This window comes from Carcharodon carcharias, chromosome 7, assembly GCF_017639515.1.
Source record: "Carcharodon carcharias isolate sCarCar2 chromosome 7, sCarCar2.pri, whole genome shotgun sequence".
Taxonomy (NCBI): domain Eukaryota; kingdom Metazoa; phylum Chordata; class Chondrichthyes; order Lamniformes; family Lamnidae; genus Carcharodon; species Carcharodon carcharias.
The window spans coordinates 25,014,858-25,029,294 of NC_054473.1; the positions used below are offsets into that span (position 1 = coordinate 25,014,858).

Here is a 14,437-nt window from a genome sequence, read left to right on the forward strand (position 1 = left end):
ATATGCCATTAAAAAGACTACTTCAAGTTTGCATAATTAAAGAGGTTAAAAAACAAACTAAAAATTAGGCACATAGGATCCATACATGTGATAAACATCAGAGAAAATAAGGAAAAAGGTTAAGAAAGGGAAAAGCAAGGGTACGGTGAAAGGGGACAAAATCTTGGAAAATATTGAAAAATATTCAACAAATAGGAAATTGTTAAATCTAAGGTGGGAACTCAGAGAATAATGAGCTGGTGGAGCATAGCTGGAAATTGGCAGGGATACTTAGCAAATACTTCACATCAATGTTTATAAAAAATAGTAGGATATTGAGAAGAAAATAAATCCTGAATTGATAAGCGAGATGAGGGATGTTGCAATAAATTGAAGGGAAGCTAGCAAAGAAATTAGTTAAACTGAGAAAGGACATTGTGCTTGGATTCATCCAAGGATCCTAAGGGAAATGAAGGAACAAATAGCAGCGGCTACATGAATAATGACTCTGATTTTTAATCTAACTTGTCCAGTGCAAAGGTCCAGAGTACATTGAAGCTGGGACTAAAAAATCTATGGGATGTAAAATTACGAGATATGCCCATTTCTGACCTCCAACATTGGCCCCACCAAAGTTTGCTGGCACAGGAACTGGTCCCATATTTTATATCGGTTCAGCCATGGTAAAATTTTAATTTTTTTATAGCTAAGTGTTTTGAGGTCTAGGCCACCACCCTGAGCCTGGATATCTGGTAGTTCCCACAACTGCTCCTTGCTTAGCCTATTCATGTCATGTGTATTTCTGCTGATCCTCAAGAGGCCCCAAGGTATGGAACCATTACATTTGGAATGTGCATTCCTCCTCCTAACCATTCCCCCTTACTTCAATAACTTCGTAAGGGGTAAGCAGAGGCTCCATCCCCACCATCCCGGAACCTCAGCACTAGGCCAGGAACTGGCATATTACTGGGTCCCAGCCTAGATTTCAGTTTTTCTGGGATCTCCAGCTGAAGTTAGAAACATTTTTTATATATATATAAAATTCGCTTGTGTGCTTTGATACTTGCTGGTAAGGCCAGCATTTATTGCTCATCCTTAATTGTCCTTGAGAAGGTGGTGGTGAGTTGCCTTCCTGAAGCACTAGATCAGTCACATATTTTCAGCCCTACTTCATTTAGGTGCTGTTATCTCCTCATATGGTCATATGTATTTTGCTCCTTTAAGCCCCCTTTTCACTACATTCCACTTAATCATTTATTAATAGCAAAAACAGTAAGAGATAGATAACAGGCCAATGCATTAGTTCAATAATGACTGCAGTCTGATATGCAGCCTTTTCCCTACATCAATGAAGATAGTTCATTTAATGCTGTTAAAACAAAAATAAACTTTAGATACAAGTAAGCAGTACCTGTGCAGGCCCAATGTACTGACAGTCAGCATTCTCGTCACAACCTCCTCGGGTGCTCAGTAAGCACTCATTTATTTCAACACAGATTCTCCCATCTCCGGTCCATCCAGTGTTGCATTGGCAGGTTATATTCCCAGGACCTACACTAAAACATTCTGCCTACAATAAAAAGACAAATATGTAAAGAATGCCAGGCCATTATCTATGGTAGCTTTGCAAAACCTCCTTCATAGTTGCACAGGACTTTCATTTCAAATGTCAGCTGTAATCGCTATTGGTTTCTTGGCCTTAAATACTGTTGCAAATAGCTGTCATTGTTAGTTTTAAATCTGGATCATTTATTCACTTTACAATAGAAAGGCAAACAGAATGGTATCACATAGCCCAGAATCTAATGACAATAACAAAGTTCAAAGTGTGCACGCACCAGGCCAACTTAACTACGACAATCTCACTTCGCACCTCATGCCAAGCTAAATATTGTTCAAAGAACAGTTTAAAAAGGAAATCCTAACTTGGCATTCTGATGCTGTGAATGAAAATGGAATCACATGTTCCAATTATTCAGAACAAATGAGTAATGCAAGAAAATATTTTCACATTATGAAATAATTAAGTAACCTGATGCTGGAAAGTTGCCCACATCAAATCTTGTGCAAATCCTAACAGAACTGAAAGTAATGCCATCATTTACACTCTTGGCCATGGTTGAGGCAGGACACAAGGAGCTCCTTACAGGTAAATGCATTAACTATTTGCATATTGGTATCTCACAAGTTAAGTTAAGGAACCTTGTTCTTAGTTACTATTATTTGAGAATAAATACCTATGTTTTACACCTTTTTGGCCTACTCTGGTTGCCCTGAATCAGCTCTTTTCAGGTCTTTGAAAATAATATTCTGAAGCAGCCACTAGGAAACACATTAGAGTGGCCTAGAGGTGACTTGGTTCCTCTGTTTAGCTTATTTGTGGGAAGATATCTATCCTCCATTTGGCTCCTCACCAGAGTGACATGGCTAAAAATAAGAATGCAGTAACATACGGAACTGCAGCTTGTTCCCACTTCATAATAGCACTATGGCCAGGATTTTATGGCCCTGCCACAGTGTGTCTCCCCTGACAGATGTGGCAAGTCATTTAAATTTCCATTCAGTTTGAAAGGATGGTAATATCCCAACAGGCAAGAGGGGCTGTAAAATCCTGACCCATGCATTGATACTCCAACATATCATTCTACCCAAAATCTGTGGGAAATATATATAGTAGGCTTCAAAAGATGAATAAAATTGCAAGAGACAATATTTTAAAGCCATTTTAAAGTATTCTGTCCATCAGTAAGGTTGCTTACTTTCAATTCTGCTTCTGTCCTTATATCTAACCCACACAACACCCTCTTCACCAATTTCCTAAACTAAATCACACATAAATTCAAACTCATCTACAAGTGTCCTACCTCACTAAATATGCCTACCGTCAACCCTATCCCCACAGGCCTAAAATTGGCTTCCTCTCCCCCAAAGTTATCAAAATCCTCATCCACAATTCCGGCTCCTTCAATGGTCCCAGCGTACTTTACCTCTCTGCAAACTCAATCGGTCCTAAATCCCCAATCGGTGATCTTTGATTCTTGCCTCACTTTACCTTTGCAACCTGTGCACTTTGATTGTGCGTTACAGGTGTCAACATGAGTACAAATTGTTGAATTAGGATCTTATTCAGTCTCCTGACAATAAACAACAGAAGTGGTAGCTTTGCTCACATTCTCAGCACATCCTCCTCGATCAGGATTTTTACAAAGATCCTGTACTTGACAGGAAATCCCATCACCCTCGTATCCATTTTTACATACACATCTGGGGAAAGCATGAAAACATTAAAATGAGATATTATTTCAAACAAATATTATCTGATAATCCAAATCATTGACTCCAAACTAATCAAGTCTTTGGAGAACAAAATTAAGAGCAGGTTAGTCTACATTTCTGGACTGAAATTTCTCTAGCCACATGATAATGACTTTGCCCTACCTCCTCACAATTCCACCTGGTGAGGCTCTGCCTTGAAAATGTACCCTTACTGAATTTGTCATGTAATATTTAGCTGCAGACCTAGCCTCTCATTTTAAGGCCATTAGCCACTGCTCAAGAATTCCCTGTGGGCGATTGAACCATTTCGATGCATCCTGGGACCAATTAGAAACTTATTGCACCAGGTATTGGATATTTCTCTAAATTGGCAGCAGTTTGGTTCCTTTCCATGGAGAGATGTCAGATTATCAAAAATCTAGTTGGGAATGGCTTTTTTTTTCCCTTCATGGGATGTGGGCACCATTGGCAAGGCCATCATTTGCTACCCATCCCTAATTGCCCTTGAGGAGGTGGTGGTGAGTCACCTACTTGAACCAAGGAAATCCATCTGGTGGGATACACCCAAAGTGCTGCTGAAAAGCAAGTTCCAGGATATTGATCTAGTGACAGTGAAAGAACGGCAATATAGCTCCAGGTCAGGATGGTGTGTGGCTTGTAGGGGAACTTGCAGGTGGTGGTGTTCCCATGTGTCTGCTGCCCATGTCCTGCTAGGTGGTAGAACTCAGGTTTTGAAGGAGCCTTGGTGAGTTGCTGCAGTGCATCTTGTATAGATTACACACTGCTGCCACTGTGTGTCTGTCAGTTGTGGTTGGGGTGCCGAGCAGCCGGGCTGCTTTGCCCTGGATGGTATCAAGCTTCTTGAGTGTTGTTGCAGCTGCACTCATTCAGGAGAGTGGAGTGGAGTGGAGAGTATTGCACTCCAGATTGGTGGCTTGTAGATGGTGGACAGGCTTTGGGGAGACAGGAGGTGAGTTACAGAATTCCCAACCTCTGACCTGCTCTTGTAGCCACAGTATTTATATGGTTAGTTCAGTTTCTGGTCAATGGTAAACCCCCAGGATGTTGATAATGGGGGATTCAGCGATGTTAATGCCATGGAATATCAAGGGGAGATGGTTAAATTCTCTCTTGCTGGCTTGGTCATTGCCTGGCACTTGTATGGTGCAAATGTTACATGCTACATATCCAGCCAAGTCTGAATGTTGTCCAGATCTTGCTGAATATGAGCACAAACTGCTTCAGTATGCAAAGAGTTGCAAATGCTGCTGAACATTGTGCAGTCATCAGTGAATATCCCCACTTCTGACCTTATGATGGAGGAAAGATCATTGATGAAGCAGCTAAAGAAGGCTGAGCCTATGATACTACCCTAAGGAGCTCCTGCAGCAATGTCCTGGGAATGAGATGATTGGCTCCAACAAGCACAACCATCTTCCTTTGTGCTAGGTATGACTCCAACCAGTGGAGAGTTTTCCCTCTGTTTCTCATTGACTTCAATTTTTCCAGGGTTCCTTGATGCCACACTTGGTCAAATACTGCCTTGATGTCAAAGGCATCACTCTCACTTCCCTTCTTAATTCAGCTCTTTTGTCCATGTTTGGCTCAAAGCTATAATGAAGTCAGGATCACGTGGCCCCAGGTGAACACAAATTAAGAATTAATGAGTCGGTTATTGCTGTGTAAGTGCCTCTTGATAGCACTGTCAATGACACCTTCCATCACTTTGCTGATAATTGAAAGGAGGCTGATGGGATGATAATTGGTTGGGTTGGATTTGTCCTGCTTTTTGTGGACAGGGCAAATCTGGGCAATTTTGTTGAGTAGATACCAGTGTTATAGCTGTATTGTAACAGCTTGGCCAAAGGCATGGCCAATTTTAGAGCACAAGTCTTCAGTACTATTGCCAGGATGTTGTCAGTGCCCATAGCCTTTGCAGTATCCAGTGCCCACAGAAGTTTCTTGATATTGCGTGGAGTGAATTGAATTGGCTAAAGACTGACATCTGTGATGTGGGGGACCTCAGGAGGAGGCCGAGATGGATCATCCACTCAGCACTTCTGGCTGAAGATGGTTGCAAATGCTTCAGCCTTGTCTTTTGCACTGATATGTTGGGCTCCCCCATCATGAGAATGGGGATATTATATCTATCTCATTTAGAAAGGTAGTGCCATAACAGGATGGAGGGTATACACAGTGTGAAGATGGGACTTCATCTTCACAAAGACTATGCAGTAGTCATTCCCACATATGCTGTCATGGACAGATGCATGTGCGATAGGCAGATTGGGAGGGACAAGATATATCAGATTTTTCCCTCTTGTTGGTTCCATCACCACCTGCTGCAGCCCCATTCTGGCAGGTATGTCCTTCAGGACTTAGCCAACTGAGTGAGTAGTGGTGCTATTGAGCCACTCTTGGTGATGAATATTGAAGTCCCCCATGCAGAGTATATTTTGTGTCCTTGCCTTTGCCACCCTTCAAGTGGTGTTCAGCATGGAGGAGTATTGTTTCATCAGCGGATCAACTGAAGGAGGGCAGTAGGTGGTAATCAGTAGGAGGTTTCTTTGTCCATGTTTCACTTGCTGCTCTAAGACTTCATGGGTCCAGAGTCAATGTTGAGGACTCCATCCTGACTGGATACCACTATGCCACAGCCTCTGCTGGGTCTGTCCTACCGATGGGACATGATAAACCCAGGGATGGTGATGATGGTGTCTGCGACCTGATCTGTAAGGTACGATTCGGTGAGTATAGTTATGTCAGGCTGTTGCTTGACTAGTCTGTGGGACATCTCTCCACATTTTAGCACAAGCCCCCAGATGTTGGTAAGGAGGTCTCTCCAGGGCCAACAGGGTTGGGTGTGCCAATGTAGTTTCCAGTGCCTAAGTTGGTGGCAGATGGTTCATCCGGCTTTATTCCTTTTCAACTTTTTTGAAGAGGTTTGGTACAACTGAGTGGTTTGCTATGCCATTTTAGAGGGCAGTTAAGATTCAACCGCATTGCTGTGGGTCTGGAGTCACATGTAGACCAGACCAGGTGAAGACAGCAGATTTCCTTCCCCATAGGATATTAGTGAACCAGATGGGTTTTTACAACTATTGATGATAGTTTCATGGTCACCATTGCTAAAATTAACTTTCAATTCCAGATTTTTTTTATGGACTAATTGGATTTAAATTCCACCAGCCTCCGTGGTGGGATGTGAACCTATGTCCTCGGGGCACTAACCTGGGCCTCTGGATTACTAGTCCAGAGGCATTACCATCTTCCCTTCTTTTCGGTGGTTAGTTAGAATTGTTCAGTGGTGATTTACTAGAGTTCTATTATAAGTGCAGATCTAAATATCCTAGATGTTAGTCTTTTATATATTATATATGTTCTATATCATGATTATTTTTCCTTATTTGGTAAAGAATTTTTGTTCCTTTAGGGCCAACTCATCGCTGTTTGCACTATTCCCCCAGCATATAGCTCATTTCCAGATCTTTTCCTCCTGAACCTGAATTGGTGGCAGGAAGAGTGTGCAAATGGTGAGGATTGTCTCATTTTGGGAAAGCAGCAACATTTGTGTTAAATGTTTGTTGTTTTAATATTTTCACATGCCTTGTTTCTCAATTAGATGCTAGACGTATAACAATTGTAGTTAACTTTAAGCAGATTGAGAGCCTTGATTGTATTGTTACTTGAGCACATATAGAGAGATATTTTCTGACGCTGGTGTGTGATTGAGTTAGGATATATATATATATATATATATATATATAAAATATATAGTTTCACATTGTGAATAAATCTAAATTGAATAAAGATTGGCTCTGGTTTTATCCTTTACCACTGGCTACCAGGGGTATAACATTAGATGTGGCGATAACAATAATTGTGTCAATATTAATCGAAAATTTAATAAAGTATGCATGGTATATTAACTGGTTTTGTCTGCTAAAGATGCAAATAAAGCATGTTGGTTAACACGTCATTAAGCAAGCACTACTGGCACTTGAGAAAAATTGCCACTTTAGACCACTTGTTTAAGAAATAATTTTAGTTTTGTTATTAGTCTCATCTCTTTAGTTTGAAATTGACTTTAATTTTAAGCTGCGTTCTTCATAAGAACTTTAGTTCTAATTTAGTCTAATTGTTTGCTCTTTGTACTAGGGCATGCAGATGCAATTTGGTTGCTAATGTCATGTATTCTGCCTTTGTTTTCTATAATGATTTTATAATATATTTATAACTAAATTTATGGCAATTCAAGAAGTAGAGATGTAGAGTTGTTTGAAGAATAAGAATTTCTGCATTGTATATACTGCAGAACTGGGAGATGCACAAGTGCCATTTCTGGTGGTTTACATAAAACAGCTTACATAAGTACTTTCTATTATAGCATAAAATGTTCACATAAGCACTTTCCATTATAGTTCTGTTAGAAAAATTTATAATGGTAGTGCATGAAGCCATAATAATTTCTATATGTTGTAGTTCTGAATGACAACATAATTAATTAATTGATACAGTGCAATCCACAGAACCAAATAGCCAACATTACTGAACAGGTTATCTGGTCGTGACCACACAGCTGTTTGTTAGGACCTTGCCGTGTACACATTGGCTGCCACATTTTCTACAAATGTTGAAGGGGTAATTGTTATTTTGAAACTTGCCACTTGTTCTCCTTACCTGGCAGTACCATTGTCATATTCACACACAGCAAATGCATGGCAGTATTGGGATAAACCACTTGGACCGCAAGACTCAGTCTTCTTGTCACAGAATATACCTGTGAAACCCTCTTCACATGTGCCAGGCTGACAAATCCCTGCATTTTCAGGTCTGTTATCACAAATCCCATGCAAACAAGGGCAATCTGGAAAGGAGATTCACGTCAACATCACAGATATAAATGCAACTGCAACTTCCTTGTACCCACTCACTCACTCTTTCTTTCCACGCAAAATAAAGGTATGTTGTTAGCAAAGATAGTGGTGTGATTTTTCAGAAAGAGCACATTGCCTGACCTGAAGAGACAACTGATCAAGGCAGCAGACTATGTTAGCGCATATATGAAACTTAGTAGTTGTACAATCAAGGTTACTTAATTGGTTTAAAGTCTTGCACTGGAGTGTATCTGGAGTCTTGTATCAGGAGCACTGTCTGCTCCACTATCTGTCCAATGATCTATTCAGACCTGCTTAGCAAAAAAGGATTAGGTTGTTTCATTTGAGGTTAATGGATGTGCTTTACACAAATGTCCCAAACATTTGAGCCTTAGATATTAACTACAAAATTTAACAATAGCATTTATAAAGATAATAGAGCTTTTTCCACAACGGAATAAAATCTCTGGTACTTGTGTGCAGGCCATTTCATCAAACAACTAGAGTAAACTGAAAATGCCAACAAATTCAGTGAACTTGTAAAGCTCTGATCCTTTGCTTGAGTAAGCTGTATTCCTATCCTTTAAACGTGTTCTGTTTATCAGCACCCTTTTCTTGGAACGGGATTTTATTTTGGACTGATTTTTATTTTTACTGGCATGAGATCTGTGTCAAATGAGACCCGAGGGTTATCTTCCAAGTACTGAATGTGTTACCAATGGAGAGGGTCACTCATTATTACCAGCACATATGGGAAAATGGCAGGCAATACAGCCATTCTGGGAAGATGCCTCCTTATAGTTTATAACGTTCACTGTGATGAAATGCTGATCTTCAGCTAGATGATTTAAAATAAATAAAGTCAGGAGCAATTGTAACCTAACCCACCCACCATGAAACTGTTAAGATTGGGTTCAATGCTGGTTTTAAACCCTGCATGGTTTTGTTCTCCATTGGAGCCACTGGAGGGTAATATTGGACAGGCTGTAATATCAGCCTTCTGATTTCCACCTGACAGGTTACATTAAAATGACCCTGCTGGTATCTACCTCTATCAGTTCATCTGTAGTGTTAGTTGGTAAAGATTATGCACTACCCATGATGTTAATTACAAAGAGAAATTCTATAGGTTAACAAATGCCAGTACAAAAACATTAATGTGAATTGCATTATATTTTTCCTTTATTTGTAAACCCACATTAACACCCTTTATGAATTTTGTAATTCACTGACCTTGGTTGCAGTTTTTGCCATGTTTGTTGTGACCAGAGCAAATGTGACAAGCAATTCCTTTAAAGTTTGAATAACATTTACACGAACCATCTCCTTCTAATCCATCAGTGCACTATGAAGAATAAAATTAATCATTTATTATTTTTAAACTTTCAAAGGATTTAATTTTTTTTTAAATGAACTCCTTCATGCCATACATTACCAGCAGCTTTACCTATCTATTTATCTGGATAAAAAAGAAAAGAATGCAGACTTATATAGTGCCTTTCACAAATTTCATCACAGCCAATAAATTATAATTGAAATGTAGCCATTGTTGTAACAAGGCACCCAATGTGTGCACAGAATGAGTAATCAGGGAATTAATATTGTTTCAGGAACTCCCTGATCTCTGTCACTACTGCCAAAACAACAATAGCTTGCAATTATATATGCCTTTTGACATAGAAAAATTCCTTAAGATCCTTCGGAGGGTGTAAGGAAAAGGGGCTCTGAACCAAAGAAGGAGAGATTAGAAAGTGGAAACCAAAAGTTTGAAACAGAGTTGGGCTACAGGAGGGTCTCAAAGAAGGAGAGGTAGGTGAATGGATTGGAAGTGTCTTATATGTCTGAAAACCAGGCCACTAATGGTGGAATAAAAGGAGAAAGTGGTGCATAAGAGGCTGCAGTCAGAGGAACAGGATATGTGGAAGTTGTATGGCTGGAGGAGGGTAGAGGGAAAATTATGGGCAAAATCATACAGGGATAGGAATTTTAACTTTGAGGCGGGAAACTGGAAGCCAGTGTGGGTCCAGCATGCCTCATATGCTGACAAAGCCTCTTGCTTTGGTTGGCGTTGATCACACAGCATCAGGTCTTATACCCACTAATGGGTCCAGACTGATTTCCACCTCAAAATGCCTAATATCGAACGTCAAAGCAGGTTTGGTCATTCTTTGTAATGAAGATTACTGTATTGTTTCCTCATAGATATTTTATCATTTTCTATTAACCTAAATTTGAAGAATGAATTAGGCAACTTACCTGTCCGTGTCCATAACATGGATTTTTGAAACCACCTAAACAAGGCTTGCAATCTGGACCGAAGAACCCCTTGCAGCATCCTGGTTTCTATACAGAAACAAAAATATCAGATTTTCAGTACACTTTAAAGGATCATGAAGATTCCCTCACTGAAAACAAGCTAAATTGAATATTAATGTATATTATTTTGTAAATTAGTGTTACTTCCCCTTTCTCAGGGAAACCATATTGGGATGGATTTTAACTCCCTATCTGGAAACCAGGACAGTGAGGGGTTAAGTGAGGAGGGAGCTAATGGCCTTCCTGCTCAGTGGTCTCCCTGGGAGACCTTGCTTGATTTTAATGGCCAAACCTCATTATATCCTATTGGCCATCTGCTTGCCTATAATGGGCAGAAAGAGGTAGCTAGCAAGACAAAATAGAGGAGTCTGGAAGCCACCCACCACATCATGGTTTGTGGGGGTGGGGGGGGGGTGGTGGTTGTAGGGAATGGAGGGAAGGATGGTGGCCATTTTGTGGGTGTAAAGGAGGAACACCCATGACAGCAGTCACCTGTTTCTTTCCGGAATCTGGAGGAGTTCCTCCAGGCCCCACTAAGAGAAACCTTTGACTTACCTTAGAGGACCACCTCTTATTCCCTGCCAGGTTTGACTGAATGGTTGCCTACTCAATAGGGTGCCATCATCTTCCTATGGACATTACATGCACTCGATTAATATATATTTATGAGGGTTCTGCCTGGGGCAACTGGACACCTAAAAAGGGCCTAGATAAGATGGCAATGGGAGGGAATTGGGTAGGAACAGCTTGGTAAATTCACACTGATGTATTAACTGTGTGCCTATCCTGTTCCCACCAGTGAGGTGTGTTAAAACGTTTTCCCATTTTTCAGCTGTTCTCTGCTCTTCACATGCTCTATTTGACATAGCAAGATGGGCAAGATGCTTCCAGGCTTCAAGCAATGAAGTCCTGTTGTTAGGTAAGTAACCCAGCTCGAACCATTCACGTATTTTCCTTTTATTTTTCTAAGGAAGTCCCTTAATTGTCTCCTGCATTATTTGGCTGAAGTGAAAAACGCCACATGGGAATTATGAATGTGATCCAATATCCTACCTGTCTGAACCTGTGCTAACAACCTAAATTAATGCTTAGAAGTTTCCCCTGTTGTGACATCATAAACATACAGACAGATTTCCTGTGTTCACTGTTTCTAGTGAAATCATAAACAAAGTCTAATAAGAATGTGTATAAATTTAATTTTTGGTGATAGCTTAAAGCAGGTGATATCATGGAAATAAAAACTGGGTGAGGTATTTAACAGCCGCTTGATCTATTATTGCCCATTTTGAATTATTGCCAGAAGTTGAAAATATCTCCAACGTGTTTATAACTTTGATCATTTCTGATTATTCCACCAGCTATTTACAATTGGAGGGAAGTATAACAGCAGTATAAGCCTCCAGTGAAGTAAAAGTTAAGCATTTGGGAGCTTATGTAGAGCTTTATGTTCAGTCACTACCTCCCTCTCTTATAGCCCATATACCAGTGTAATTTTGTGCTACCCATTCATACCACACAAGTTATGCCAATGATGTTATTCTTAAATTGCCAAGAAAATATATCCTAAAGTCACTGGAACCAATGACATAAGGAAGAGCAGGATGGCGGCCTTACAAAGCGAGCGCAAGAGGTTAGGTGTTAGATTTCAGGCAGTTATTTCAGGATTATTTTTCATGTCATGTGTTAGGTCAGGTGAGGAGAAGTGCATCAAGCACATGATTGCATGTCTAGACAGATGTTGAAGGGATGGCTCTGGATTTCTATGCCATTGGAACGAGTTGCAAGACAGAAGGAAGCCCTAAACACAGAATGGGTTCATCTAAACAAAAACTCCCCACTGAAAGGATAATTGGAGCAATGGGGGACTAATTAAACATAAGATGTGGGAGGGCAAAAGTGTAAGTGTGAGGTGTATGGGGAGATGTATTTTTGAAAATATAGGACAGCATTTAAGGAGAAAGATAGTGAAAGAAGAGAAAAGAATAGGGGGCAAGGAAGCTAGGTCTTATCTAACATGCCCAGCTGTGTCCATGTTAATGTATGAAGGGAGCTGTCAACTACAACCCAGATATGTTTAATGTATTGACAATGGGCGGAATTTTCCTTGCCCATTGGCTTCGGGCGTGATCGGTGGTGTGAGCGGACAATATGGTGCGATTGGTTTTACAATGGTGGGAAACCAGTTCGCAATTGTCTGCTCAGCCCGCCAATGGCAGGCTGCGTTTCCTCATTGTAATACATCTGCATATCATTATCAGGCCATCCCATCAGAATCAACCCCCCACCCCCCGCTGGATCATCCGTCCATGTCAGTGGGAAAGCACATCAACGTTTTTCACAACAGCACATAGAAGACATGCACTTTGAGGGGAACTTGGGGGTGAGTTCACAGTAACATTATGCAGGGCTAGCCAGGAGCCAGGGTCACATGTTGGACTTCAAGTTTCATGAGCGTCATGGTGTTGCCATTAAGGGCAGCCCTGCTGTTGAGGTGAATGGTGGTAGCAGGTTGGGGGGGTGGGGGGTTGCAAGAGCAGCCCTGCCATTGAAGTGACTCGTGGCGGCAGGAGGGGGTGAAGGGCAGCCCTGCTGTTGAGGTGGCCAGTGGTGGGGGGAGGGGCAAGGGCAGCTCTGCCATTGAATATAGTGCACAAGCATTTGGGTTGGGGGGTAGGGTGGGTGAAGGAAGTGACCACACATTAGGGAAACCTGCATAAAATGACCATTCCTCTGCAACTGAGACAGCTCAGACGCAGCCGCTTCAATATGATTGAGGTCGGGCTCCTAGCTTATCTGCCCACTCAAGCAATACAGAGGCATCAAAGTGCCACCAAGTGTTCCAGCGCTTCTCCCCCATGAGCACAGGCTGCAAATTCACAGCAGCACATAAAAGGCATGCAATTGGTGGCCTGCACTTTGAGGGGAGCATTTCAGTGGACTGCAGAACAGTTAGACGACTGCCCACTTTGTACAATCTCCTTGGTAAAGCTGGCCATGGAGCAGTCACTGCTGGAGGCCTCACAGCCTCTTGCAATGTCATCATCCCAGTTTGGACCAGTCTCCTCCATGGTTCAAGATACCAGTGCAGCCTTGCAGCGTGGGTTAGGAGAATGAGCTGAGAACACAGCATACAGTCCAATGGGCATAGATGCCACCAATCGGTCGGATGGAGTGGGGTGGAGGTGGTGGGGTTTTTAGGCGCCATGCAGTGCACTAACCTCTGGCCATCCAAGTGATGGCCAGCATTCTCCGGGAAGCACTAAGGGGCCTTCACACTTAACCAGGATAGGTTCTTAGTACGCCCATGCTAACCACGTTTCTCTCTCTTCCATCCTGCAGGAGGACTACATCAGGATCATGGAGCTTGGTGAACTAGCTGTATGCCTGATGGCCTACAGAGTGCATAGCCATCAGAGGAGAGTGGCTGAGGCCCCTGGCTGCACTGAGGGAGGAGCAGCAAGCTCAGGAAGGAGGGGGCGGCTGGGGCTCCTACACACACCACCCGAGGGCCACAGCGAGCCATCACAGACTGTCGCCTAGCTAGACCCAGGGTAGACGCCACCTTCATTCCTGCAGATGACTGAGAACCATTGTCACCAAAGACGGTGCATATCTAGGGAACTGGTCGCTCACATCTGCCAGCTACTGCAGGATTTGACACCACGGGGTCATGGAGGGCGTTTTTTTTATTCCTTCATGGGGTGTGGGCATCGGTTGCTAGGCCAGCATTTATTGCCCATCCCTAATTGCCCTTGTCCAGAGGGCATTTTTAAGAGTCAACCACATTGCTGTGGGCCTGGAGTTATGTGTTAGGCCAGACCAGGTGACGACAACAGATTTCCTTCCCTAAAGGACATTAGGGAATTAATGCATCCACTGCCCGTAGCTGAGTGACCGCGGTGTTCAATTTCTACGCAGTGGCTCCTTTCAGGGCTCCACAGGTGACCTCTGTGGGATCTCTCAAGCCTCCACCCACAAACACATCCATG

At 42.0% G+C, this 14,437-nt stretch overlaps 1 protein-coding gene and 1 long non-coding RNA gene across 4 annotated transcripts in view; one reads left to right on the plus strand and one right to left on the minus strand.

Annotated features, from left to right (window-relative positions):
- stab1 (stabilin 1) overlaps positions 1 to 14,437 on the minus strand; it is a 257,111-nt gene that overhangs the window by 144,617 nt on the left and 98,057 nt on the right. For all 3 annotated transcript variants that reach the window (XM_041191185.1, XM_041191184.1, XM_041191186.1), the window contains 5 exons: positions 10,389 to 10,475; positions 9,366 to 9,477; positions 7,936 to 8,122; positions 3,150 to 3,243; positions 1,391 to 1,549 (listed from right to left, as the gene is read on the minus strand). In XM_041191185.1, the coding sequence (XP_041047119.1) occupies positions 1,391 to 1,549; positions 3,150 to 3,243; positions 7,936 to 8,122; positions 9,366 to 9,477; positions 10,389 to 10,475 (639 nt within the window). The remainder of the gene's footprint in view (positions 1 to 1,390; positions 1,550 to 3,149; positions 3,244 to 7,935; positions 8,123 to 9,365; positions 9,478 to 10,388; positions 10,476 to 14,437) is intronic.
- The window catches only part of LOC121279812, a 28,105-nt gene continuing 15,746 nt past the window's right edge, over positions 2,079 to 14,437 (plus strand). The window contains exons 1-2 of the long non-coding RNA XR_005943505.1: positions 2,079 to 2,128; positions 11,281 to 11,367. This is a non-coding gene — a long non-coding RNA (uncharacterized LOC121279812). The remainder of the gene's footprint in view (positions 2,129 to 11,280; positions 11,368 to 14,437) is intronic.